Source organism: Salvelinus alpinus, chromosome 15, assembly GCF_045679555.1.
Source record: "Salvelinus alpinus chromosome 15, SLU_Salpinus.1, whole genome shotgun sequence".
NCBI classification, from domain to species: Eukaryota; Metazoa; Chordata; class Actinopteri; order Salmoniformes; family Salmonidae; genus Salvelinus; species Salvelinus alpinus.
This window is the reverse complement of record NC_092100.1, coordinates 57,927,675-57,955,345: the sequence shown is the minus strand read 5'-3', so window position 1 is coordinate 57,955,345 and position 27,671 is coordinate 57,927,675. Positions and strand designations below refer to the sequence as shown.

Here is a 27,671-nt window from a genome sequence, read left to right as displayed (position 1 = left end):
AGGCAATTCTCATTTAATGTGTAATTTATCTCACCAGTGGTAAATTGCAGGTGCTTAAAGGGGTAAAACTAGCCATTCAACGAGTTTTGAAAGGATGTTGGTAGGATAGTTCGAGACTTCCGTGACCTGACAGTTTTTTGTTTTTGTACCGGTACTCCTTGTATAGCCTTGTTATTGTTATTTTAATGTGTTACTATTTCCTTTTTAATTGCTCATCTTTTCTTACTTTTTTAACTCTGCATTGTTGAGAAAGTGCTCGTAAGTAAGAATCTCACGGTAAAGTCTACACAAGTCGTATTCGGCGCATGCGACAAATAAAATGAGATTCTATCTATCCCCATCTGTTGCTCTGCCTTGCTTTCAAACATCCCCCGCCTCTCTTCCTCCCTGGTTTTCCTCCCTTCCCTTCCCATCTCTCTCTCTCTCTCTCTCTCTCTCTCTCTCTCTCTCTCTCTCTCTCTCTCTCTCTCTCTCTCTCTCTCTCTCTCTCTCTCTCTCTCTCTCTCTCTCTCTCTCTCTCTCTCTCTCTCTCTCTCTCTCTCTCTCTCTCTCTCTCTCCATCCGTCTCTCTGTCTCTCATCTCCTCTCTATCTCAACCTCGCTCTCTCCCTACTTCCCTCTCTAGTAAGAGAGGGAGGGCCCCTTCTTCTCATTTCAAACCACAACAATCTCTGGATCACTTACACAAGATCCTGTTAGCCATCTGAGTTTTTCCATTCCAGGGCTGTGTCCGAAAACACTACTAGCCAAATTCTTGGCTCCTCCATTCCTCTCAATGCACATTGGAGGAGAAGATTTGCGCTTTGAAAGGACTTGAGTAAACAAGGGATAATGTACGGATTTGGCTGGTAACATTTTCAGACACAGCCCTGTTTTCCAATCCCAAGATCCCAGTGTTTCCAGCTGGGTGCCTGAGAATAGCCTCTTTGGGCCGAAGGGCTCCGGGCTTGAGGCTGAGGCATATGGCAGCCAGAGTCATGATGACGTGTGTGTGTGCATGTGCATTTGCATGTGTGTGACATGCGTAGTGGTACTGTACCATCCAGGGAACATGCTGTGAGCTCTCTCTCACTCTTCCCTTTCCTTTCTCTCTCTTTCTCTTTTTTGTCCTCTCTAGCACTCTTTCGAATTGCTCATTTTATTTTCTCTACGCTCTTTCTCTTTCCCTCTCCTTCCCTTTCTCTTTCTCTCTCTCTCTCGCGCTCTCTCTCTCTCTCTTTCTCTTGCTCTGGAGGGAACGGGACAGAGAGAAAAGGGCAAAGCTAACGGAGGAGAAAATGCCATCAGTTAACATCTTCTTTGATAGACAGCTGCATGCAGTCAGGTGGTGATGATGCTGTTGCTATGACTATGATTATGATTGCATAATTCATCCATCCCAGAATATTACTCAGTAAATGAAGGGTCAGTCTTCACATTCAGATGTACTTACAGTAATGAAATGCTTGAACAAATAAACACTGATGTCAACTGTACTACAGAATTGTATGTTTTAGCTAGTGATATATGATTTACTTAATTTCTAATGTCAGACTTTCATTTAGAAATAAGAGATTTGGTTTAGTGTTCTGAGATTATTTATATATCTACTACAATAAGCAGTGTTGTTTAGAATCCCCAATTCCCTATAATTTCTGCGCAAAGCAACTTGAAGCAGTGGGATTGGGATTGAGAGAGAAAACCCTGGTTGTCACATCATTATGAATGATTCGGGAGACAGGCGCAGGAATGCGTAATAGTTTTTTTTATTACACCCAAATTACGGCGTGCCGTGTAAAGGCACGGGGACAAAGACCAAACAAACACTATACAAAACACAAGGTAGAAACACAAACAAAAGAGCAAGGAGTACCTAGAATAAATAACACAAGCGCACAATGATTAACACACAGAAAGAGACCTGTAATTATCTGCACAATCCACAATGGCACGAAAGCCAAAACACACAGCACAGGTATTCACACGCACCAACGGACAATAAGCGACATGACACTGGTAAACCAAGGACACACTTATACAATTACTAATCACTGGGAATAGGGGCCAGTTGTGCATAATGAAAGTTCCGGAGGGATCCGTGACACTGGTTGAAATGATGCAATATATACAGTATAACCAGATTACAACCAGTTGTCAACTCTGTCACTTCCTACAGTGTGTACCCCACAGTTAAACCCTCTATCCCAAAATCTGGACTGACATGCTAACCAGACCAGACACGTCGCGTGCACGAGCTTCGCAAAATAAATGTAGAAATCCATGTTATTCAATTATTGCACCCACACTGCTCGCGCGCCAACGAGCGTCTGCGTTGCCCAGGGCTAAAATAGAAGTCATTCCTATTTCTGACGCAGATCGCGCTGCAAGTCCTGCCTCTCCCATCTCCTCATTGGTTTATAGAAGCAGGTACCCACGTGCCATCTCCTCATTGGTTATACCCACGTGGGTGATTGAAAGACGAACTGTTTTGCTGGTCGTCATGGTAATACTATGAAAGTTTAGATGCCAATCACCATATAAGTTCAAAGATGAAAAAGCCTGGAAGGAGGAGAGATGACTAGAAACGATTCGGTTGACCGTTTTATGTCTGGATTAATTGTCGGAGTAGAGGATCTTGTGCATTTCAGGTAAAATAACAACTCAATGTTTATATCCCAGGACAAATTAGCTAACAACAGCAAGCTAGCTAAATAGGACAAATTAGCTAGCATGTGCAAGCTAGCTAGCTATATTGCCATACATGTTTAATGCTTTTCGACCTGTCCCCAAATTAATGTATTTGGTTCAGAGTTTGTTTTGATATTTTAATCTGCAAGTCGTGATCAGCTTTGGTGTAGGGGGACAAAATAAATGTATGCACGATGGCGCACGCGCGCAGCCGGTTTGGGTTAAGTATTAGTGATTGTGATTAAGCCTTGGTTTTGTTATCAAATCAAATGTTATTTGTCACATGCGCCGAATACAACAGGTAGACCTTACAGTGAAATGCTTACTTAAAAAACCCTAACCAACAATGCAGTTAAACACTTTTTTTAAATAATTAAAATAACAATGGAAATATAACAAATAATTAAGGAGCAACAATAAAATTACAGTAGCGAGGCTATAAACAAGGGGTTCCAGTACAGAGGGTTCGGTTACAGAGTCAATGTGCGGGGCACTGGTTAGTCGAGGTAATTGAGGTAATATGTGCATGTGGGTAGCGGTAAAGTGACTATACATGGAGTAGCAGCATAAAAATGGGGGGTGGGGTGTGGGCAATGCAAATAGTCCTGGTAGCCATTTGATTAACTGTTCAAGAGTCTTATGGCTTGGGGGTAGAAGCTGTTAAGAAGCCTTTTTGACCGAGACTTTGCGCTCCGGTACCACTTGCCGTGTGGTAGCAGAGAGAATTGTCTATGACTAGGGTGGCTGGAGTCCCTGGCAATTTTTTGGACCTTCCTCTGACATCGCCTGTTATAGAGGTCCTGATGGCAGGAAGCTTGGCCCCAGTGATTTACTGGGCCGTACACATTACCCTCTGTAGTTCCTTGTGGTCGGAGGCCATAGAGTTGCCATACCAGGCGTTGATGCAACCAGTCAGGATGCTCTCGATGGTGCAGCTGAAGATCTTTTGAGGATCTGTGGACCCATGCCAAATCTTTTCAGTCTCCAGAGGGGGAATAGGCGTTGTCATGCACTCTTCACGACTGTCTTAGTGTGTTTGGACCATGATAGTTTGTTGTTGATGTGGACACCAAGGAACTTGACGCTCTCACCCTGCTCCACTACACTACAGCCCCATCGGTCCTTCTTTTTCTGTAGTCCACAATCATCTCCTTTGTCTTGATCACATTATGTTATGTAACACAGTTAAAAGGCAGATTGGTGCTGTGCCGCTGCGAGAGTGTTAGAATGGGGCTGCTGTCTGCTGCACGTCTCCACACATACACTGTAATAACACATGCACAAACACAAGCACACAAGCACACACGCACACATACACACTTTAGCGACAGGCAGATTGGTTCCGTGCTGCTGTTTGAATGTTAGAATGGAGCTACTGTGTGCTGACTGTCTCAGGTGCTGCATTGTATAGCTGTAGATTATAGTGTTCCTGGGTTGATACAATGTGTGTGTGTGTGTGTGCGTGTGTGTGTGTGTGTGTGTGTGTGTGTGTGTGTGTGTGTGTGTGTGTGTGTGTGTGTGTGTGTGTGTGTGTGTGTGTGTGTGTGTGTGTGTGTGTGTGTGTGTGTGTGTGTGTGTGTGCTTGTACATGCGTGTGTGTGTGTTGTTACAGTGTGTTTGACATGTGTACCCCATCTGTTCCTGTTATGACATGGTGTCTCAAGAGACAGGAGATGGGAAGTGTGTGTGTGTGTGTGTGTGTGTGTGTGTGTGTGTGTGTGTGTGTGTGTGTGTGTGTGTGTGTGTGTGTGTGTGTGTGTGTGTGTGTGTGTGTGTGTGTGAAAGTAAAGTGGGAAAGTAAATCAGTTTCGCCCCCTGGTGGTTTTAAACTGCCTTTTTTAACCAGAAAATGCTGTGTTCACCATTGTTTCTACTGCAGTGCAATCGCTTGATCTCTCTCTCTATCTCTCCATTTTCACACCTGTACCAGTAGCACTCTAGCTGTGTGTACCTTTCCCCCTCTCGCCATTGGCACAATGTAAAATTAATATATGTGACAAGACAAAGCCAAACCCAATGAGAGGACACCCCAGAGCTTTTCTCTGAAATAAATACATTCATGATACTGGAGATTTAAGCCATACATTTACTTACGCCATTGGAGTAAATTGATGACATCATCATTTAAAAAAATCATAATCTTTGTCAAAATAGCCTATGACCTTGAGTATTATCTCATTCAATCTGACGAATGCTGGTATTACTAACGCATGATTGTATTTTAAATACTGTTTCACAAACCCTTTAGGCCAAGTGACATCTCCTATTCTCCTCTCTAGCACACCCAGCAACGTGGACAGCCCAGTGCATAGTCTGCTTCCCTACTTTTCAGCACAATGGACAGCTCCTCTCTCTTAACAGCTCTCTTTTCACTTTGTCCCGCACGGTTCCAGCAACTAGGGCATAACCAGACTGGTGCAGTACAGCTCGGTTTGGCTTTGCTCAGCTCAGTAGTGTGAAAAGGGTACAAAGTCAGTCCCTTTTCAGCTAGTCTCGTTCCCTTCATCAAATCCCTGATGTGGCCACTCTGCACTTATGCAGCCATCCCACTGATAGCATTAGATAGAACTGAACTCTCTCCTTCCATCCCAGGCTGATAACAGTCAGTAGAGCCACCTGAGCTTTTGACAGTCAGAGCCAGAGGGACTGGAAGGAGAGGAGAAGAGAGGAAAGGAAAGATCTAGGAGAAACTCTGTTCTATACGTTACTTGTTCTTTCACTCACTTCTGGGTCCTGTCCACGTTTACGAGAAGGTACAGGCATGAGCTCGCCAGGAAAAAACTAATCCAATGGAGTGGTGGTTTCAGTAGCAAACGGTGACTCAGCTCGAATACTACAGGAGGAGATCTCCTCTCTGTTGAGCAAGACGGCAATCTCGTTACTTCCTGGTTCCCAAAAAGGAGATATCTGAGAAAGTTGACGTTTCATATGTTTACGCAAAAGGTGCCGCCTCGCTCCATTCTTCAAGGCGATTGTTTCACCACAGTCGATCTACAAGATGCCTATTTTCACATAAGCATTTTTCCCAGCACAAACAATATTTCTCATGGTTGCCTTCCAGGACACGACCTAAGAATATCTTGTTGTCCCATTCAAACTATTTCTAGCCCCAAGAACATTCAGTAAATCTGTGGAAGCGGCTCTGAACATAGAATATCTGGGTATCAGAATAAATGACATTTCAGAAGGGCGAGTCACATAATTCTGCCTGTTCCAATTAGGGCATACAGTCAAACTATGGACTCCGTATACTAGGGTTGATGGCCTCCGCCATATCAGTCGGCCCACTGGGATTATTGATAATGAGAGATTTCCAATGCTGCGTTTCTGCCCAACACTTGTGTCCCCGTCTTCACCTCGAACAGTGGGTAAGGGTATCCTCGTCCTGCATTGCTGCTCTCAGCCACTGGAGGGACCCCTCGACATTCGCCAATAGTCTGCGTAGCCATTTGACTAGATGTTCAGGAGTCTTATGGCTTGGGGCTTGAAACTGTTTAGAAGCCTCTTGGACCTAGACTTGACGCTCCGGTTGCCGTGTGGTAGCAGAGAGAACAGTCTATGACTAGGGTGGCTGGAGTCTTTGACAATTTTTAGGGCCTTCCTCTGACACCGCCTGGTATAGAGGTCCTGGATGTCTGGAAGCTTGGCCCCAGTTATGTACTGAGCCGTTCGCACTACCCTCTGTAGCGCCTTGCGGTCGGAGGCCGAGCAGTTGCCATACCAGGCAGTGATGCAACCAGTCAGGATGCTCTCGATGGTGCAGCTGTAGAACCTTTTGAGGATCTGAGGAACAAATCGTTTCAATCTCCTGAGGGGGAATAGGTTTTGTCGTGCCCGCTTCATGACTGTCATGGTGTGCTTGGACCATGATAGTTTGTTGGTGATGTGGACACCAAGGAACATCAAGCTCTCAAACTGTTCCACTGCAGCCCCGTCGATGAGAATGGGGGCGTGCTCGGTCCTCTTTTTCTTGTAGTCCACAATCATCTCCTTTGTCTTGATCACAATGAGGGAGAGGTTGTTGTCCTGGCACCACACGGCCAGGTCTCTGACCTCCTCCCTATAGGTTGTCTTGTTGTTGTCAGTGATCAGGCCTACCACTGTTTTGTCATCATCACATTTAATGATGGTGTTGGTGTCGTGCCTGGCAGTGCAGTCATGAGTGAACAGGCAGTACAGGAGGGGGCTGAGCACGCACCCCTGAGGGGCCCCTGTGTTGAGGATCAGCTTGGCGGATGTATTGTTACCTACCCTTACCATGTGGGGGCGGCCTGTCAGGAAGTCCAGGATCCAGTTGCAGAGTGAGGTGTTTAGTCTCATGGTCCTTAGCTTATTGATGAGCTTTGAGGGCGCTATGGTGTTGAACGCTGCACTGTAGTCAATGAATAGCATGTTCCTAGGTGTTCCTTCTGTCCAGGTGGGAAATGGAAGTGTGGAGTGGAATAGAGACTGCATCATCTGTTGGGGCGTTATGCAAATTAGAGTCGGTCTAGGGTTTCTGGGATGATTGTGTTGATGTGAGCCATGACCAGCCTTTCAAAGCACTTCCTGGCTACAGACGTGAGTGCTACGTGTCGGTAGTCATTTAGGCAGGTTACCTTAGTGTTCTTGGGCACAGGCACTATGGTGGTCTGTTTAAAACATGTTGGTATTATAGACTCGGACAGGGAGAGGTTGAAAATGTCAGTAAAGACAGCTGCTAGTTGGTCAGCGCAATCTCGCAGTACACGTCTTGGTAATCCGTTTGGCCCTGCGGCCTTGTGAATGTTGACCTGTCTAAAGGTCTTACTCACATCGGCTGTGGAGAGCGTGATCACACAGTCTTCTGGTACAGCTGGTGCTCTCATGCATGTTTCAATGTTATTTGCCTTGAAGCGAGCATAGAAGTAGTTTAGCTCGTCCAGTGGCCTCGTGTCACTGGGCAGCTCTCGGCTGTGCTTCCCTTTGTAGCCTGCAATGGTTTGCAGGCCCTGCCACATCCAACGAGCGTCAGAGCCGTTGTAGTACAACTCGATCTTAGTCCTGTATTGATGCTTTGCCTGTTTGATGGTTCGTCATAGCGGGATTTCTTATAAGCTTCCGGGTTTGAGTCCTGCTCCTTGAAAGCGGCAGCTCTAGCCTTTAGATCAGTGCGGATGCTGCCTGTAAATCCATGGTTTCTGGTTGGGGTATTGTCACGGCTCCTCCTCTGCCTTGCAGGGGCGGTTCCTCCTGCAGGCAGAGGAGGGTCGTTAGTGATTGGAGTCACGTGGGCTCTAAGTATTTAAACTGTCACTAATCACTTCTCTCGCTCTCTCTCGCTCTGCTCCTCCAGGTATGATCATGTTTTGTTTGTTCCTTTGTAGTTTTGCATAGTTTTCACTCAGTCATATTCTCAAACACATATTCACACATCCATGCACTTTACATACACCTTACATTATGATACTTCCACACCTCATTCCTTTTTCTTAGTTAAAGTTAATAGTTTTGTTTATAATAAAGAACACTTTTAATTGGCCTATACCTGTTGTTCGTGTCCCCTCATTTTTGTCACAGGCTATGAGCCGGCTTGTGACAGTATGTACGTGCAGTCACTGTGGGGACGACGTCATCGATCCACTTATTGATGAAGCCAATGACAGATGTGGTGAACTCCTCAATGCCATTGGAGGAGTCCCGGAACATATTCCAGTCTGTGCTAGAAAAACAGTCCTGTAGCTTAGCATCTGCTTCACCTGAAAACTTTTTTATTGATCTAGTCACTGGTGCTTCCTGCTTTAGTTTTTGCTTGTAAGGAGGAATCAGCAGGATAGAATTATGGTCAGATTTGCCAAATGAAGGGTGAGGGAGAGCTTTGTATACATCTCTGTGTGTGGAGTATAGGTGGACCAGAGTTCCTTTCCCTCTGGTTGCACATTTAACATAACAGAAATTAGGTGAAACTGATTAAGTTTCCCTGCATTAAAGTCCCCGGCTACTAGGAGCGCCACCTCTGGGAGAGCGTTTTCTTGTTTGCTTATGGCGGAATACAGCTCATTCAATGCTATCTTGGTGCCAGCCTCTGACTGTGGTGGTATGTAAACAGCTACAAAGAATATAGATGAGAACTCTTTCGGTTGGTAATGTGGTCTGCAGGTTATCATGAGAAACTACCTCAGGCGAGCAATGGCTCGAGACTTCCTTAGATATCTTGCACCAGCTGTTGTTTACAAAAATACATAGACCGCCGCCCCTTGTCTTACCAGACGCCGCTGTTCTATCCTGCCTGTTCATCGTATAACCAGCCAGCAGTATGTTGATATCGTCGTCGTTCAGCCACGACTCCGTGAAGCATAAGATGTTGCAGTTTTTAATGTCGTGTTGGTAGTTCAATCTTCCCAATAACTTGTCAATTTTATTGTCCAAAGATTGCATGTTTGCGAGCAGAATTGAGGGGAGTGGGGGTATATTTGATCGCCTCCTACTCCTCAGAAGGCAACCCGCCCTCCGGCCTCTCTTTCTCCGCCTCCTCTTCACGCAGATCACTGAGGTCAGGGCCTGTTTCCAAGGGAGCCGTATATCCTCCGCCTCGGGCTTGTCAGAGTCGTGAAAGAAGAAAAATAATTCTGCCAGGCCGTGGTGAGTAATCGCAGTCCTGATGTCAATAAGTTATTTTTGGTCATAAGAGACGGTAGCGGCAACATTATGTACAAAAATAGTAAAAAAATAAGTTACAATCAACGCAGATAAACAAACAAAAACACACAATCGTTGGGGGCACATAAAACTTCTGCCGCCATTTTACCTTGATGAGGTTCTACCGACTGGACGTCTCTGCGCCTCTCGTTAGCGCATACAGTGCTTGTTGTCGGGACTTCTGAGGATTGATCCTGTCTAGACTGGACTTCAGAGAGTATATGAACGCTATATCCCCAGAAGTAAAAGACTGAACGGGTAATTGAAATAGAACTTAGGGTTACTTAACATAACCCCGGTTCTATGATATTAAGAGTGAGGTCTCTTCACGCTTTGTGTAAGAAAGACGAACGTGTACTTACAAGTGAAGATCAGAGCGGACTACGGCGCCTTATATGGGAAGTGGAGTGGTCCACTATTGGCCGTTGCGCCTGTCTGTCTACGACAGACGTTGTGTGATTGGATCTTCCATTCCATCATGAGTGAACTCGCTCATAATATCATAGAACCGGGTTATGTTAAGTTATTTTTGATATGCAGTTAGACTGCAGCTAGCAGCAGCATACAGCTCTGCTCTTTCCTTCTCATTATTTTCTTTCACTCTCTGTCTGTTGCTCTCCTCTCTCTCTCTCTCTCTTTCTATCACTATCCTCTCTCTCTAACACACTGCATGCCGCTATCCTCTCTCTCTCTGTCTGTCGCTATCCTCTCTCTCTCTCTCTCTCTCTCTCTATCTCTGTCTATCACTATCCTTTCTCTCTCTCTGACTGGCCTTATCCTTTCTCTCAAACACAAACACTCTCTCTCCTTCCTCTACTTCTCTCTCCTCTCTCTCCCTCCTGATGTCTTTCAGGAATATTAAAGACTGCAGCTGTACTGTGCTCGTGAAGCAAAGTAGCTCAGTTGTAGTTCCTTTCCCTCTTCTGTAGAACCAAAACCATTGTGAGAGGAAGGAGAGGATGAAAGGAGGTCAAAGTACTAAAGGAAATATTTAGGGAAAGGGAGGAGATGAGAGTATGAGAGTCCAAATTCACATACACATCCTCATTTACACTGTATCATGAAGACAACACACCTACACACCCACACACACCCACACACCCAGCCAGACACACACACAAACACCCATATACAGACACAAACACACACACACAAACAGTGTCAAGGGATGTGAGGGAAGTTGTGGGGGTGAGGAAGTGGAGGAACATGTTGTATTATTAATGTTGAAATGCATTCTGGGTAACTGTGCAGTCAGCTCCTTTTCCACCTTCTTCTTCTACTGCCACAGCATCAACTCACAGACACACACTCTAACGCATGCACACATGCACGCACACACACAAACTCTCACACACACACAAACACACACTCTCAAGCACGTGCACACACACATACACCTCATCCAAGTTGAAGATCAGGGAGATTCTTCCCCTTGGGCGAAAACCAAACCGTGATCAAGAAGTAGCTGCTTAATATTGAAGATGGAGAGGCGAAGGCGTGAAAGTCAAATTCAAAGCAGCACATTTGTGCATGGTCTGTGTCTCTCTTCAGTGTGTGTGTGTGTACTATGCATGGAGTTTCTGAGAGGGGGTATGAATATGTCATGTAGCAGAACAAGACTAACTAACAGGCTAGCTCAGCCCGGACTGTCAGTTCACTGACCATCACACATATAGAAGATAGCAGGGAAAGACTTGGAGGAATGATTTCATACCATCAACCTCCTGTTACTCTTAGCTTCTGGCAAAACTTTTCAGCCGTGTTGCTGTTGTGCAACTGACTAGGTATCCACTTTCCCCCTGCGAGCTTGCAGATATAAACGCTTGTGGTTCCCAGGAGAGCAGAGGTCTGGAGAAGGGATCGATAGATGAATGCATTAACTTCTTTGGGACTGGGGGGCAGTATTGAGTAGCTTGGATAAAAAGGTGCCCAGAGTAAACTGCCTGCTACTCAGTCCTAAAAGCTAGAATATGCATATAATTAGTAGATTTGGACAGAAAACACACTGAAGTTTCTAAAACTGTTTGAATGATGTCTGTGAGTATAACAGAACTCATATGGCAGGCAAAAACCTGAGAAAAAATCCAACCAGGAAGTGGGAAATCTGAGGTTTGTAGTTTTTCAAGTCATTGCCTATACAGTGTCTATGGGGTCATGTTGCACTTCCTACGGCTTTCACTAGATGTCAACAGTCTTTAGAACCTTGTTTGATGCTTCTACTGTGAAGGAGGGGGAAATGAGAGCTGATTTAGTCAGGGTTCTGGCAGAGTGCCACGAGCTCAGTCTCGCGCGCTCCCGTGAAAGTTAGTTGTGTTCCATTGCATTTCTACAGACAAAGGAATTCTCCGGTTGAAACATTATTGAAGATTTATGATAAAACATCCTAAGGATTGATTCTATACTTCGTTTGACATGTTTCTACGAACTGTAATTTGACTTTTCGTCTGAACTTTCGCCTGGACTTGCCCGCGCCTCCTGAGTTTGGATTTGTGTACTAAACGCGCGAACTGGGATTCCTGGGAGTGCATTTTGATGAAGATCATCAAAGGTAAGTGAATATTTATAATGCTATTTCTGACTTCTGTTGACTCCACAACATGGCGGGTATCTGTATGGCTTGTTTTTGTATCTGAGCGCCGTACTCAGATTATTGCATGGTGTGCTTTTTCCGAAACGTTTAAAAAAAATCTGACACAGTGTTGCATTAAGGAGAAGTTTGTCACGCCCTGACCTTAGAGAGCCTTTTTATGTCTCTAGTTGGTTTGGTCAGGGTATGATTTGGGGTGGGCATTCTATGTTTTGTTTTCTATGTTTCTTTAAATCTATGTTTTGGCCGGGTATGGTTCTCAATCAGGGACAACTGTCTATCGTTGTCTCTGATTGGGGATCATACTTAGGTAGCCCTTTTTAACCTCCTTTCAGTGTGGGTAGTTACATTTGTTAGTGGCACTTTGCCCTGTAAGCTTCACGGTTGTTTTTTTGTTTTTTGTTTTGTTGGCGACAATTTAAATAAAAAGCGAAATGTACGCTCACGACGCTGCACCTTGGTCCACTTCTTTTGACGGCCGTGACAAAGTTAATCTATAATCCCATGCATAACAATTGTATCTTTTATCAATGTTTATTATGAGTATTTCTGTAAATTGATGTGGCTCTCTGCAAAATTACCGGATGTTTTGGAGGCAAAACATTACTGAACATAACGCGCCAATGTAAACTAAGATCTTTGGATATAAATATGAACTTTATCGAACAAAACATACATGTATTGTGTAACATGATGTCCTATGAGTGTCATCTGATGAAGATCATCAAAGGTTAGTAATTAATTTTATCTATATTTCTGCTTTTTGTGACTCCTCTCTTTGGCTGGAAAAATGGCTGTGTTTTTTGTGTGACTAGGTGCTGACCTAACATAATCGTTTGGTGTGCTTTCGTCGTAAAGCCTTTTTGAATTCGGACACTGTGGCTGGATTTACAACAAGTTTATCTTTAAAATGGTGTAAAATACTTGTATGTCTGAGGAATTTTAATTATGTGATTTCTGTTGTTTTGAATTTGGCGCCTTGCAATTTCACTGGCTGTTGTTGAGGTGGGACGCTAGCGTCTCGAATATCCCAGAGAGGTTAATAGCAAACAGGGAGAAAGAAGCCTGCTAGGTGATGATAGAAGGGCAAAGACTTAACGCACTGGAAATAATATTTGTTTTTGCTCTATCATTCTCTCTCTGTATCTCTCTCTCTCCTAACCCTCCTTATCCCACTACTTTCATTCGCTATACCCCTACTCTTTCTCTTCCTCTTCCTCTCCTCCCACCTCTCATCCCCTCACTCCTCCTCCTCCTCTCCTCCCTCCAGGTGTGTGTCTGGTGATGGGCTGTATAATCTACCCTGATGGCTGGGACAGTGATGAGGTGCGGAGGATGTGCGGTGAGCAGACAGACAAGTACTCCCTGGGAGCATGCTCCATGCGTTGGGCTTACATCCTGGCTATCATGGGGGTCCTGAATGCCCTCATGCTCTCCTTCCTGGCCTTCGTACTGGGCAACAGGCAGGACGGACTCATGACCGAGGAACTGCTGGCCGAGAGCAAGGGTAATACTGGAGAATAGTCAATGCAGTCCATTAGGACCCATACACACTATTGCTCCACCATACCTTTATTTGGCTAGTTACTTGACAATGTCTTGATCAAAAGTGGTAGGGAACTAACCAAATAAAGGTATGGTGGAGCAATAGCAGCAAATGATGTGCTGTGCGGTTCCTATAAGGAGCGTAGAAGACACTATGAATACACTGCAAGCAAGCAGCACACAAACAGCACACAGAGACACACACACACACATAAACTGTTGTGACGTGACTATCATTAATCTGATGACTGTTATTTATTTCATCAACTAACTATGTTTAATTGATACTCGATTAAATGAATCATGTAACAATTAACTCATTAGGAATTTGGGGCACCAAGGGAAAAGTTGTTTAATGAGTTACCGTTTCCCGAATTAACTAAAGAATATATGGATATCATTACAGTCACGAATTAATCATTTCCTCATATCAGTCTCGTTCTGAACGTCGTAGACTTTGTAAATCTGCACAAACCCGGGTCTCACTGATCATTCCATACCACACATTGATTTGATAATTTATTTACTAACACTAAATGATAACATAGGATACACACACACACAGTATAGGTTATTGATTGTAAACTTAACACGACGACAACAAGTCCCTAGTAGTCTAACGCAATATGATACTTGTTACACAAGATGGAGAGTTAAAAAGAGAGAGAAAGAGAGGGAGAGAAAGAGAAGCAACACTTGGATACATTTGGGAACTATGCTCACAGTAACCCTAATACCTTGCCCCGAACTGCCGCTCTTTTGGGCAAGAAGTAATGCATGTATTTACGTGTTGAAGATCCTCATCGGGTATCTCTGTTGGGCCCAGGCCTTCGTGGGCAGGGTTCCACTTGGTGAGGAGGGTTCAATTGGGCCTTCTTATTTCGGATGGCCTTCTCCTTTGTTCTCTGGTGTAAGTCTCTGATTGTCCACAAGAGGTCACAATGTCCATCTTGTCTGTTTACTTGCACTCGTTCTGAAAGAGTAGTCTCCTGAGGATGGCTAATCAGCCGTGTCGATGATCCCAGAGTGGTGATGAAAGCAGTGTAGGAATCAATGATTTGAAGAGAATAACTGGATGGTCCTACTTAAAATCACCTTCTTAGATACAGTACAGCTACTCAACCATAGCATTGATTGTTAAGAGGTTATTTTGTCTTCTTCAACATCATGTTGCATTCCGGGGTCGTGACTATCGTAGACCTCGCTGCAGCTGTGGTCCGTTTTAGTTTGTTAATTCTTAACTCAATCTCGTTATACCCTCGGGTAAAACGGGGGCGTTTTCGTCATTCACACACGCTCTCTGAGCTCCTTGGGGAGTGGCTAGTTATGAGGCAAGGTATCAGAATTACTATGATCTCGTTACAAAACTAAAATCACAAAACTATTATTTTTATCCTTGATATTTTCTACACAACGTAAAGAATGTAAAACTAATAAACACAGTGTAAAATCTCTTGAAGTTCCAATGTTTTCGTTATAACTTGTTTATAATAATTTTAATGATATCGCAAAATAGACATACATTTTCCATATTCCATTCGAATGTTGAAATATAATGTCCCAGTGTCCATTGTTTGATGTTGAAGTTTTGTTCTGTAACACAAAGAGACATTACATTCGCCCACATTAGACCCCAAAAGGAATCATCGGCTGCCTGAAGTTTGCGATCGACGTGAGGTGTCATAAAAACCCCTCACCCCCCCCCCCCCCCCCCCTATTGACGCTAATCCACCGTAACCTGATCCTTGGATCCTCACAGGAGAGTCATGACAACACACACTCATGTGCGGATGCATGCTAAAACACACACATATATGAGAGTACACTCTTAGAAATAAAATGGGGTAAGTTAGAACCATGTACAGTGCCTTCAGAAAGTATTCACACCCCTTTTCTTTTCCCACATTTTGTTGAGAATTTAAAGTGGATTACATTAAGATTTTGTGTCACTTATCTACATACAATACACCATAATGTCAAAGTGCACATTTCTGGCCTCCCGGGTGGCGCAGTGGTCTAGGGCACTGCATCGCAGTGCTAGCTGCGCCACCAGAGTCTCTGGGTTCGCGCCCAGGCTCTGTCGCAACCGGCCGCGACCGGGAGGTCCGTGGGGCGACGCACAATTGGGCTAGCGTTGTCCGGGTTAGGGAGGAGTTGGCCGGTAGGGATATCCTTGTCTCATCGCGCTCCAGCGACTCCTGTGGCGGGCCGGGTGCAGTGCGCGCTAACCAAGGGGGCCAGGTGCACGGTGTTTCCTCCGACACATTGGTGCGGCTGACCTCCGGGTTGGAGGCGCGCTGTGTTAAGAAGCAGTGCGGCTTGGTTGGGTTGTGCTTCGGAGGACGCATGGCTTTCGACCTTCGTCTCTCCCGAGCCCGTACGGGAGTTGTAGCGATGAGACAAGATAGTAATTACTAGCGATTGGATACCACGAAAATTGGGGAGAAAAGGGGATAAAATTTTAGAACATTTTAGAAATGAATTAAAATGAAAAGCTGAAATGTCTTTAGGCAATAAGTTTTCAACGACTTTGTTATGGCAAGCCTAAATAAGTTCAGGAGTGAGTCCATGCATAATAAGTTGCACGGACTCATTCCGTGTTCAATAATAGTGGTTCATGTGATTTTTGAATGACTACGCCATCTCTAGAACCCCACACATACCTGTAAGGTCCCTCAGTCGAGTAGTGAATTTCAAGCATAGATTCAACCACAAAGACTAGGGAGGATTTTTCAATGTTTCGCAAAGAAGGATACCGATTGGTAGATTTGTCAAATAAAAAAAAACAGATGCTGCGTTTCCCTTTGAGCATGGTGAAGTTATTCATTAGGCTTTGGATGGTGTGTCAATACACCCAGTCACTACAAAGATTCAGGCTTCCTTCCTAACTCAATACTAACCTAAATGACAGAGTGAAAAGAAAGACGCTTGTACAGAATACAATTATTCCAAAACACGTATCCTCTTTGCAACAAAGCAATTAAACATGAACATGTTTTTGAAGACCCCTCTGGCAAGAATGCAGTGTTTTTTGTTGTTGATTTGAACATGATATCCCAGAAACCCCAGCTCTCATTGTTATTCGCAGCTGGGATGAAGTAGCATCAACATCCGCTCTGAGACTTTGTGGCTGTGTTATCTAGTGACAACCAAAAAAAGTCGGGAAATTTGTGCGATAACAGTTACGGACAAGATTGAAGATAACTCAATTCCATTTGAGCAACAATGTCTTCAGGAAAGGTATATATATATTTATACATGTTGTAATATTTACGTTGTCAGCCAGAAAGGTAGATAATGTGAGACAAAGGAAGGGAGAGAGAGAGAGAGAGAGAGAGAGAGAGACACAGCTGCGTGTGAGCTCTAACATTTTTCAACATGTTTTTTTTACCAAAAAATTGATTTGAAGTTAGATAAACTTGGATTTTACGACAGGGACATATACAGGATACTACCCTCCACAGCATAACCTTCACTCCAGATCAAAACTCCAAACCTACAACCTCATTTTGGACAAAATTACCTGGAAGGATTACTACTACCAAGGATTCCTTTTTTCAAGTTATACAGAGGGTGTTCTGGCAAACAAACAGCAGAGACCTGAGGACAACATCCAATCTGGAACTGAGACAGACCAGATACAACTTCAGTTAGCACTGAGGTGTGAAGTGAGAGGTGTTGAAGCCTTTGAGCCCAACAAATGGCAGGAGTCTCACAGGTTACCCCACCCAAATCCAGAGGCCTTCGAAGCCCTCTCCCACTGTTCAGAGACCACCCACTGACATTTTATACAAGAAATCTGCCTCCAGAAATAAAAGCTTCTCCGAAGTGGGTGTGACAACTACCCCCGTTGCCTGCTGCACTGCTGCTTGGATTCCAACTGGCAATCTGTTCACCGTCTGCCCTGGCTTGTCTCCCCCTGTTTGGTACAGGTACCCCCACCACACTCCCCCTTCTCTCTGGAGCTTTCGCTCGCCTCCAGGACACAGTCACTGTTCGGGCAAGTGACTCTGAACTTACAGTGGCTAGCCCCATGTCGTTATATATTTTTCCTTGTGCATTTTGCTATTTGCCTTATGACTCCTGCATGCATTGCTGACTATGAACTTTTTTATTTACCCAACTTGTGGGACAGACTATGTTTGTTCCCACACTCAGGACTCTGACTCTCTATTGGTTACACTGACTTTTGGCCTCCCATCCTATTCTAACCACCTCTCGCTGGCTTTGTATTCATGTTACCTGATGAAATTGCTGTACAGTAGCATCATGTTGCCATCTAATGAACATTCAAATGTCATAAATCAACCCTGTCCTCTGCAGTGCTCTCCCTGTCCTCTGCAGTGCCTTGATTGTATTACTGTTGATGATATCTGGAAATGTGCATGTACACCCTGGCCCATCTACTGTTGCTAGCCCCAATTCTGATATCTGCTTCACTGATTTCTGCTTTTGTAAAAGCCTGGGTTTTCTGCACGTTAACACTAGAAGCTTATTACCTAAAATTGATCAATTGAAAGTGTGGGTTCACAGCTCCAATCCAGATATGTTGGTCATTACTGAGACGTGGTTAAGGAAGAGTGTTTTGGATACTGATGCTAAACTTTCTGGTTATAACCTTTTTTGGCAAGACAGATCTTCCAAAGGTCAGAGAGTGGCAATCTTTACCAAGGATCACCTTCAGTGCTTGGTTGTCTCCACCAAGTCTGTCCCCAAACAATTTGATTTACTGGTTTTAAGCAATACACTTTAAAATAGCTCTACGTTGACTGTTGCTGGGTGTTATCGTCCTCCATCAGCACCGGCCTTTACCCTACCTGCCCTAAGCTCTCTCCTGGCCCCTTGCACTAAGTCTGAATATGTCCTGATAGGTGACTTAAACTGGGACATGCTTAAACTTGACCCCCCCAGAAAATCTGGGTCAGATGGTTTAGACCCTTTCTTCTTTAAGGTTGCTGCCCCTATCATCACCAAGCCTATCTCTGACCTTTTTAATCTGTCTCTCCTCTCTGGGGAGGTTCCCATTGCTTGGAAGGCAGCCACGGTGCGTCCTTTGTTTAAAGGGTGAGATCAAGCTGATCTTATGTTATAGGCCTATTTCTATTTTGCCCTGTATATCAAACGTGTTGGAAAAACGGACTGTCTTTCTTGATGTCTATAGTATTCTCTCTGGTATGCAATCTGGTTTCCGCTCAGGTGTCCCTGCAAATTTAAAGGTCCTCAATGTCGTCACCATTGCCCTTGATTCTAAGCAATGTTGTGCTGCTATTTTTATTGACTTGGCCAAAGCTTTTGATATGGTAGACCACTTCATTATGTGGGCCGGCTAAGGAGTATTGGTGTCTCTGAGGGGTCTTTGGCCTGGTTTGCTAACTACCTTTCTCAAAGAGTGCAGTGTATAAAGTCAGAAAATCTGCCGTTTCAGACACTGCCTGTCACCAAGGGAGTACCCCAAGGCTCGATCCTAGGCCCCACGTTCTTCTCAATTTACATCAAAAACATAGCTCAGGCATTAGGAAGCTCTCTCATCCATTTATATGCAGATGATACAGTCTTATACTCAGCTGGCCCCTCCTCGGATTATGTCTTAAACGCTCTACAACAAAGCTTTCTTAGTGTCCAACAAGCTTTCTCTGCCCTTAACCTTGTTCTGAACACCTCCAAAACAAAAGGTCATGTGGCTTGGTAAGAAGAATCCCCCTCGCCCTACAGGTGTGATAACTACCTCTGAGGCTTTAGAGCTTGAGGTAGTCACCTCATACAAGTACTTGGGAGTATGGCTAGACTGTACACTGTCCTTCTCTCAGCACATATCAAAGCTGCAGGCTAAAGTTAAATCTAGACTTGGTTTCCTCTATTGTATTTGCTCCTCTTTCACTCCAGCTGCCAAAATAACCCTGATTCAGATGACCATCAGTACCCATGCTAGATTACGGAGACGTAATTTATAGATCGGCAGGTAAGGGTGCTCTCGAGCGGCTAGATGTTCTTTACTATTCGGCCATCAGATTTGCCACCAATGCTCCTTATAGGACACATCACTACACTCTAAACTCTTCTGTAAACTGGTCATCTGGCCACTGGTTGATGGTTATTTATAAAACCCCCTTTGGCCTCACTCCACCCTATCTGACATATCTACTAGAGCTCTCATCCTCCACATACAACACCCATTCTGCCAGTCACATTCTGTTTAAGGTCCCCAAAGCACACACATCCCTGGGTCGCTTGTCTTCTCAGTTCACTGCAGCTAGCGACTGGAACGAGCTGCAAAAAACACTCAACCTGGACAGTTTTATCTCTTCATTCAATGACTCAATCATGGAGACTCTTATTGACTGTTGTAGCCGCTTTGCGTGATATATTGTTGTCTCTACCTTCTTGCCCTTTGTGCTGTTGTCTGTGCCTAATAATGCTTGTACCCTGCTACCATGTTGTGCTGCTGCCATGTTGTGTTGCTACCATGTTGTTGTCATGTTGTGTTGCTACCATGCTGTGTTGTCATGTGTTGCTGATAGGCTATGTTGTTGTCTGAGGTCTCTATTTGTGTAGTGTTGTGTTTGTCTCTCTTGTCGTGATGTGTGTTTTGTCCTTTATTTATTTATTTGTATTTTTAATCCCAGCCCCCATCCTCGCAGGAGGCCTTTTCTTTTGCCTTTTGGTAGGCTGTCCTTGTAAATAAGAATTTACAAGGACAGCCTTAAGGACAGCCTTTTTTGCCCTCTTGACTAAGGCAGCTCCAAAATGGAGGTGTTTCAGCCTAGCTTAGGGCTTTTTGTGGTGGTGGGGGAGCCAGTGGAAAATATGGAGCATATGGCTTGGTAATGTTCTCTAGTTGCGCCGTGATTGGCTCTGTGTTCTGTCACTCATGGGGACACTACATCACCGCAGAATTTACGGGGAGAGCTTTAAAATTCAAGCCCCTTTGGTGCTGCCATAGAGTTACATTAGAAGTGCTCATCCAAGAGGCTCAAGGTCATTGGGCACAGATAAAATGATGTCAAATCACGTTATATCTACAGTAGCTTTGATTGGACTGATCAACATCATACTTTCAAAATCTTAGCTAGCAAGCTAGCAGTCATCATCATGAATCAAGTCGACAATCTACTGGAAAATCCTTTTCAATCCTTGTCATATGAAGAGAAATATTGAAGAGAAATTATAGATAAAACGAATTGGTGCTCATCGGCCATTTGTCATGAACATTATACAAAAAGTTGGAAATCGTAAATTTAACAATGAGTGGTTTGGAAGGAATCAGTGGCTAACTGCAAGCATTGCAAAGCAATCACTAGTCTGCTATTCAGTAGAGTAAGTGCGTGGTCCAAGTCTGGGTTTAAGGGTCTCTTTTCCAAGCTTAAAAGCATAAACATTCAACATTGGCCATGCTGTCAATCTGGAAAATCTCAGACTTCAGTGAGTTCAAAACAACTGGGAATTGGCTCCGACTGGGAAAATACGTTTTGAGCGGTCATCCAACTCGGAACTCCAAGTTGGAACTCGGGCCTCTCTCTAGAGCTCCGAACTGAAGATCACTGACGTCATGATTCAACCTTGTTTTTATCCGAGTACCCAGTTGTCTTGAAAGCACCATGTATCCAGAGAATGCCAGACTTTGGTCCCTTTTCCCCGCATAACTTAGCCTACCGTTCTGACTTGGTGGTGCACATGTAGCCTATAACCTGTTTTAGAGAAATGTCATCAGTGAATATTGTAAGACCTTACATTGTCTGCTTATATGCCCCCTTTATTTATCCTACGGTTCTGACTTGGTGTTCAGGGAGAATACTGTAAGAACGGCCCATGTTCTGAATTCTGTCGCTGTACATTTCAAAAGTGCTGAACAAATAGTTATTGACTACGTACGTCCTAACTCGCTCATTAATGTCTTAATCGAAATTACAGATTGCCTCTAATCCGATCATCGTCCCCGTATGTCATAGTTTGTACATCTCAATTGTCTGTAGAAACCACATTTGTTTAAGCAAGTCAGCCATATCAGCTATGTTTTAGCTAGTTAGCTTGCACTTGCTAGCAAATGTGTCCTATTTAGCTAGCTTGTTGTAGCTAGCTAACTTGTCCTGGGATATAAACATTAGGTTGTTATTTTACCTGAAATGCACAAGGTCCTCTACTCCGACAATTAATCCACACATAAAACGGTCAACCGAATCGTTTCTAGTCATCTCTCCTCCTTCCTAGTCATCTCTCCTCCTTCCAGGCTTTATCATCTTTGAACTTATATGGTGATTGGCATCTACACTTTCATAGTTTGACTACACCAACCCGCAACACAGTTTGTCTTTCAATCACCCACATGGGTATAACCAATGAGGAGATGGCACGTGGGTACCTGCTTCTATAAACCAATGAGGAGATGGGAGAGGCAGGACGTGCAGCGCGATCTGCGTCAGAAATAGGAATGACTTCTATTTTAGCCTTTGGCAACGCAGACGCTCGTTGACACGCGCGAGCAGTGTGGGTGCAATTTTTTACACCGCAAGCGGTGTAGTCAGGGTATTAGTGGAGCTTTTGAACATTAAAAAAATACAAAGAGTTACATATTGCAGCTTTAAGTACTACTGCAAAAAATGTGGCAACTAAATTTACTTTTTGTCCTGAATACAAAGCGTTATGTTGTGGCCAAATCCAACTCAACACATCACTGATTACCACTGTTCATATTTTCCAGCATCATGTTATGGGTGTGTTTGTCATCGACAAGGACTAGGGAGTTTTTTTTAGGATAAAAATAAAAATTATGCAGCTATAAACATAAACAAATCCTAGAGGAAAACCTGATTCAGTCTGCTTTGCAACAGATGCTGGGAGACAAATTCACCTTTCAGCAGGACAATAACCGAAACACAAGGTCAAATCTACACTGGAGTTTCTCACCTAGACGACATTGAATGTTCCTGAGTGGCCGACTTACAGTTTTGACTTAAATTGGCCTGATAATCAAATGGCTCTCTAGCAATGATCAACAATCAAGTTGACGGAGTTTGAATATTTTTTTTAAGAAGAAACAAAGTGTAGTATGCGTTTCAATGAGACTTCTGCAATTTCTCTCACACACACACACACACACACACACGCACGCACACACACACGCACACACTCACTCACTCACCAATCAGGCCTTTATGGTAGAGTGGCCATACAGAAGCCACTCCTCAGTAAAAGGCACATGACAGCCCGCTTGGAGTTTGTCAACAGGCACCTAAAGGATTCTCAGTAAAAAAAGCGTCATGTCTGAAGGAAACCTGGCACCATCCCTACGGTGAAGCATGGGGATGGCAGCATCATGCTGTGGGTATGTTTTTCAGCGGCAGGGAATGGGAGACTAGTCCAGAGTGGTCAGGACCTCAGACTGGGGCTGAGGTTCACCTTCCAACAGGACAATGATCCTAAGCACACACCCAAGACAATGCAGGAGCGGCTTTGGGAAAAGTCTCTGAATGTCCTTGAGTGGTCCAGCCAGAGCCCGGACTTGAACCCGATCGAACATCTCTGGAGAGACCTGAAAATAGCTGTGCAGCGACGCTCCCCATCCAAACTGACAGAGCTTGAAAGGATCTGCAGAGAAGAATGGGCGATGACAAACACACCCATAACATGATGCTGGAATACCCATGAACAGTGGTAATCAGTGATGTGTTGAGTTGGATTTGGCCACAACATAACGCTTTGTATACCCAAGGTGCTACCCAAGTGCCTACCCAAGTGCCAAGCTTGTAGTGTCATACCCAAAGAAGACTCAAGGCTGTATTCGCTGCCGAAGGTGCTTCAACAAAGTACTGAGTAAAGGGTCTGAATACTTATGTAAATGTAATATTTAAGTTTTTTTTTTAAGTATAAATTTGATGAGGCAAAAATTGATGGGATTGATGAGGCAAAAAAAAACAATTTAATCGATTTTAGAATAAGGCTGTAACGTAACAAAATGTGGAAAAAGTCAAGGGGTCTGAATACTTCCCGAATGCACTGTAAGTACTGTATATGTAAAATGATTAAGGGAATACCAGATACATGCACAAATATTCCCTTGTAGGTACAGTTTTAAACATTTTCACATCTTCCTATCGTTTTACATTTATCAGATTACCCACTCCTAATGTTGAAATTTAAACACTGAGGTAACCACTAATGCTCAGGCACTATTTAACAGAAAAACATTTACTATAAAAAGCTTATTCAGAACGCTTCTATGTAGAACTGTTCTTGCCTCCCAAATAATCGGCAACAATGCTTTCTTCCAAAAGGGGTTCTTCAGATGAAAATGGTTCTTGATAGAACTCTATTCTTACGCAAACAACCCCGTTGGGAAATGGGATCACTGTGTAGGTTTTAATGGAACCAGACAACCGATTGAGTGAGTGAGAGAGAGAGAGGTTAATTGCAGAAGTATCATTGGCATACTACACTCATGTGACACACAATGCTGGTTGTTATAGATACTACACACACCACTGATCAGTGTATTTTTGCTAAAACAATCTCTATTTTTCTCTCTCCCCCACTGGCTCTATACCTCTCCCCTTCTCTTCTCGCACAGAAGCTGGGAATGCCTAAAACATCCATAGGTAAGTGATCCAAAATACAGAACTGCCCTCACTGACAAACTACATTTTGGCTCCCAAAAATGTATCTATGATTTCAATTAGCAGTGGGGGCCACTTTGCATAAAACTATCATGTCCTATTTTTAATTGAATATGATTCCAACAGGCTTGATTGGCATGGACATGTAATATGTGTCCTCACTGTGCTATTATGGGACTACAGAGGAAATGGGTCGTAAATTGAAATGTCTGTGCATAAACAATTTGATTTATCACACCCTAACCATGTCCCCCCCCCCCCCCCCCCAGGTGTGTTTCCTAGTGTGTGTGTTCACCGTTCATCACTCTCCAGCTTTTTAACCATCACCCCCAGAAGAGGACAGCACACAATGGCTGTGGGAGAGAGAAGAAAAGAGAGAGGGGGAGAAAGGAGGGAAGAGGAGGAGAAATGGATAGCTATGGAACTAGACGCCTCCACTCCATTCACACTTGCACGTTCACACTGTAATATTCCACCCCTCACCCTCTAGTTTATAATATATACTGTATCTGCCAATGATATGTACATACGTGTGTCTTTGTTGTCCGTCCTGCTCATAGTCCTAGCCCTATCGAGCGTCTCTACCCCACACTACTCCCTTATCACTGAGCCCGTAGAACCCCAGCAGAGACTGACAACCCTTACACAACCGACAATCAACCAAGACAGGGACAGAGATTTTGACTGACCAACTGAAGACGTATGGATTATCTGCAAGAATATGGATGGGTTGTACTAGGTTGAAGTATTATACTGATACAAATACACAAATACGGTAGTACAGTTCACACATACATAAATGCACGTGGGTGAGCAAATACACACACACACACACACACACATACTCATGTAAAGTCACACGTGAATACATATCCTTAGACTTTAACCTTGTAATAAATCCATACGCTAACACGTTGAGCAACAGTAGATATTGTATATTAGTGTACCATGCCATCTCCTGAGTATGTGTTTATGTTTTAGTTGTGAAAAGAAGGAAATGTCCTATTCTCATCTAATATTGGGTGTAAATTTACGATATCTCAACATAATGTGTGAACTCTTACAAACAAAACCTATCCCTCCTCCTCATTCTCCCCCTCTTCCTCAATAGCCGTCTTTACTAGAGCACTGTTGTCTAACGTGAGTGGCTACGGTTACTGTATATAGATAATTCATTCTAGTTTTACAAAGTTGGGGCTGAAATATATGTATAAATACTAAAATATAAAAGAAGCACTGTTGTTGGAATTCAGTTTGTTACTCCATTTCAAGCGTACGTCGTCGATGCCCAGCTCAGCTCGTTTTGCACACTACTTGCATTTGAGGAGAATCTCTATGTTTTTGTAGTTTGTGGTATGGTATATTCTTATTCACTGTGATGGGGGAGGTATATGATTGTATGTCTGCTCCATATCTTGTAGCTGTTGGGTGAATGCGTGTTTGTATGAGTGTGAATGTAGGGGGATGGGGGTGGTTTGGTTCTTCTATCCTTGTGGGGCTCTAAAATCCCTAAAAGTCTCCATGATAGTAAAATAAGGAAAATTGTCCACCGGGGGGACTTCCCATGTCCCCATGAGAACAAAGGCTATGTTAGGTTTAAGGTTAGGGTTATATTTAGTGTTAGCGGTTAGGAGTTAGGTTTTGGGTTAAGGAAAATATGATTTGTAATGGAAATCAGTTTTAGGTCCCCACGAGGATAGAAGAACAAAACCTGTGTGTGTTTTTTAAATGCACCTTTTTAATGTACCAACACACCAGCCTCGTCTCATAACGACTCTTATACTATATAGTCCTGAACATACAGATTTATTTCCCTCTCTCTTGATCTCTCGCTTTCGCGCTCACTTTCTCTCTCTTTCGCGCTCACTTTCTCTCTCTCTTGCTCTTTCTCCATCTCATTCTCTCTCTATTGCACTCTCCCTCTCTCTCCCCCTTTCCAGCTGTCTCTCTCTTTCTATCTCTCTCTGTCTCTCATGTTTTTATGAATGAGTGTGTTTGTTAAATTAACCTTTTTAATGTACCAACACATCAACTCTCTCTCTCTCTCTCCCATGGTTTTTCAGTATGAGTATGTTTGTTAAATGCACCTTTTTAATGTACCAACACACCAGCCTCATCTCATAACGAGTCTTATACTATGTACATATTTATTTATTTCCTCTCTCTTGATCTCTCACTTTCTTTCTCTCTCTCTCATGTTTCTTTTTCAGTATCTGTTCATAATTCATTATGGGGACGTGCAGTTAATATAAATTGTGGAGAGGGTCATATGTAATAATTGATTGATTGATTGATTAATCTATAAGGCCTGGTGAAGTTATGTAAGTCCCATACCTCCATAATGAGCTGAGAGGAGGAAGAGCAAAAAGAGGGGGAGGAGAAAGGGGATGAATATGAGAAGGAAGAGGTGTGAGCTAATAGTGTTTAATACTGTAGGAACGAAAGGCCTCTCCCAGCCTCACCTGTATGTATATATGTACCACCAATGTAAATATAAATATATTACAGATACCAAACATTAAGCAAATACATGGAAGAGAAGGGTAACGGCAATGGAATAAATAAAGTTATTAGAAAGAATATATGAATATGATTAATAAAGGTTTTCACTGTAGAACAATGGTGTGTTTGCCCAGTGTTTTTTCATGGATTTGCATAGATTTTGTGGGTACTGCAGTACTGATCACTGGGGGCTCCCGAGTTGGCGCGGCGGTCTAAGGCACTGCATCTGAGTGCTAGAGGTGTCACTACAGACTCTGGTTCGATTCCAGGCTGTATCACATCTGGCCGTGATTGAGAGTCCCATAGGGCGGTGCACAATTGGCGCTGCGTCGTTGGGTTTGGCTGAGGTAGCCCGTCATTGTAAATAAGAATTTGTTCTTAACTGACTTGCCTAGCTAAATAAAATCATGTTATGGGACCTTTGGCACCCTATGCTGTCAAGTTATAGAAACTAGCACTAGTTCGACATGAGACAGACATGCAAGTGTACGGTTTTCTTACCATGTTTACATCAATTATGTATATAAACCCTGGATTGCTAATGCTATGTATTGGCCACCGGGCAGCCACTCCCCAGAAAAAGCAGTCCTCCATAGGAATTAATAGAATTCTACATTATTTCAATTATATGTTTCAAAGACAAAATTACATGTATTTAAGTAGTTTTTCTTGTTGTAGTGGGGACAGTAGGGGACAGTAACATTAGAACTTAATTTTTTATTTGTATGTTTACATAATATAAATTAAAAGTATGCATTAAGGAGTCATCGTTTCCTATGATCGAAAAAAGCTTCTGGACATCAGAACAGCAATCACTCACCATCGATCTGGATGAAGACTTCTACTTATTTGGCACAGGACATACTGCTCACCTTGGACCAGGCCCTAATCCCTGACACTATGAAGAGGAAAAAACGTTGCTATAGATTTCGCCGTCCGGCACATTGATGTAACTACGGTGACGAGTCCTACCCTCTACCCTCTGTTCTATCTGTGAATGTTTAATCGCTGGAGAACTGACGAGTTCCGTTCGAGAATATCATATCAATGGTACATTAAGAACTGTAATATACTATGCTTTTCGGAGTCATGGCTGAACAAGGACC

The 27,671-nt window shown here is 43.6% G+C and overlaps 1 protein-coding gene across 2 annotated transcripts in view; it reads left to right on the top strand.

Annotated features, from left to right (window-relative positions):
- LOC139540427 (LHFPL tetraspan subfamily member 3 protein-like) overlaps positions 1 to 24,464 on the top strand; it is a 60,564-nt gene extending 36,100 nt beyond the window's left edge. The window contains exons 2-4 of one of the 2 annotated variants that reach the window (XM_071344233.1): positions 13,182 to 13,418; positions 24,021 to 24,045; positions 24,333 to 24,464. In XM_071344233.1, the coding sequence (XP_071200334.1) occupies positions 13,182 to 13,418; positions 24,021 to 24,034 (251 nt within the window). In that variant the 3' untranslated portion in view covers positions 24,035 to 24,045; positions 24,333 to 24,464. Of the gene's footprint in view, positions 1 to 13,181; positions 13,419 to 24,017; positions 24,046 to 24,332 lie in introns of both variants that reach the window. The other variant, XM_071344232.1, reaches the window with a different exon arrangement.
- The last annotated feature ends 3,207 nt before the right edge of the window (positions 24,465 to 27,671 follow it).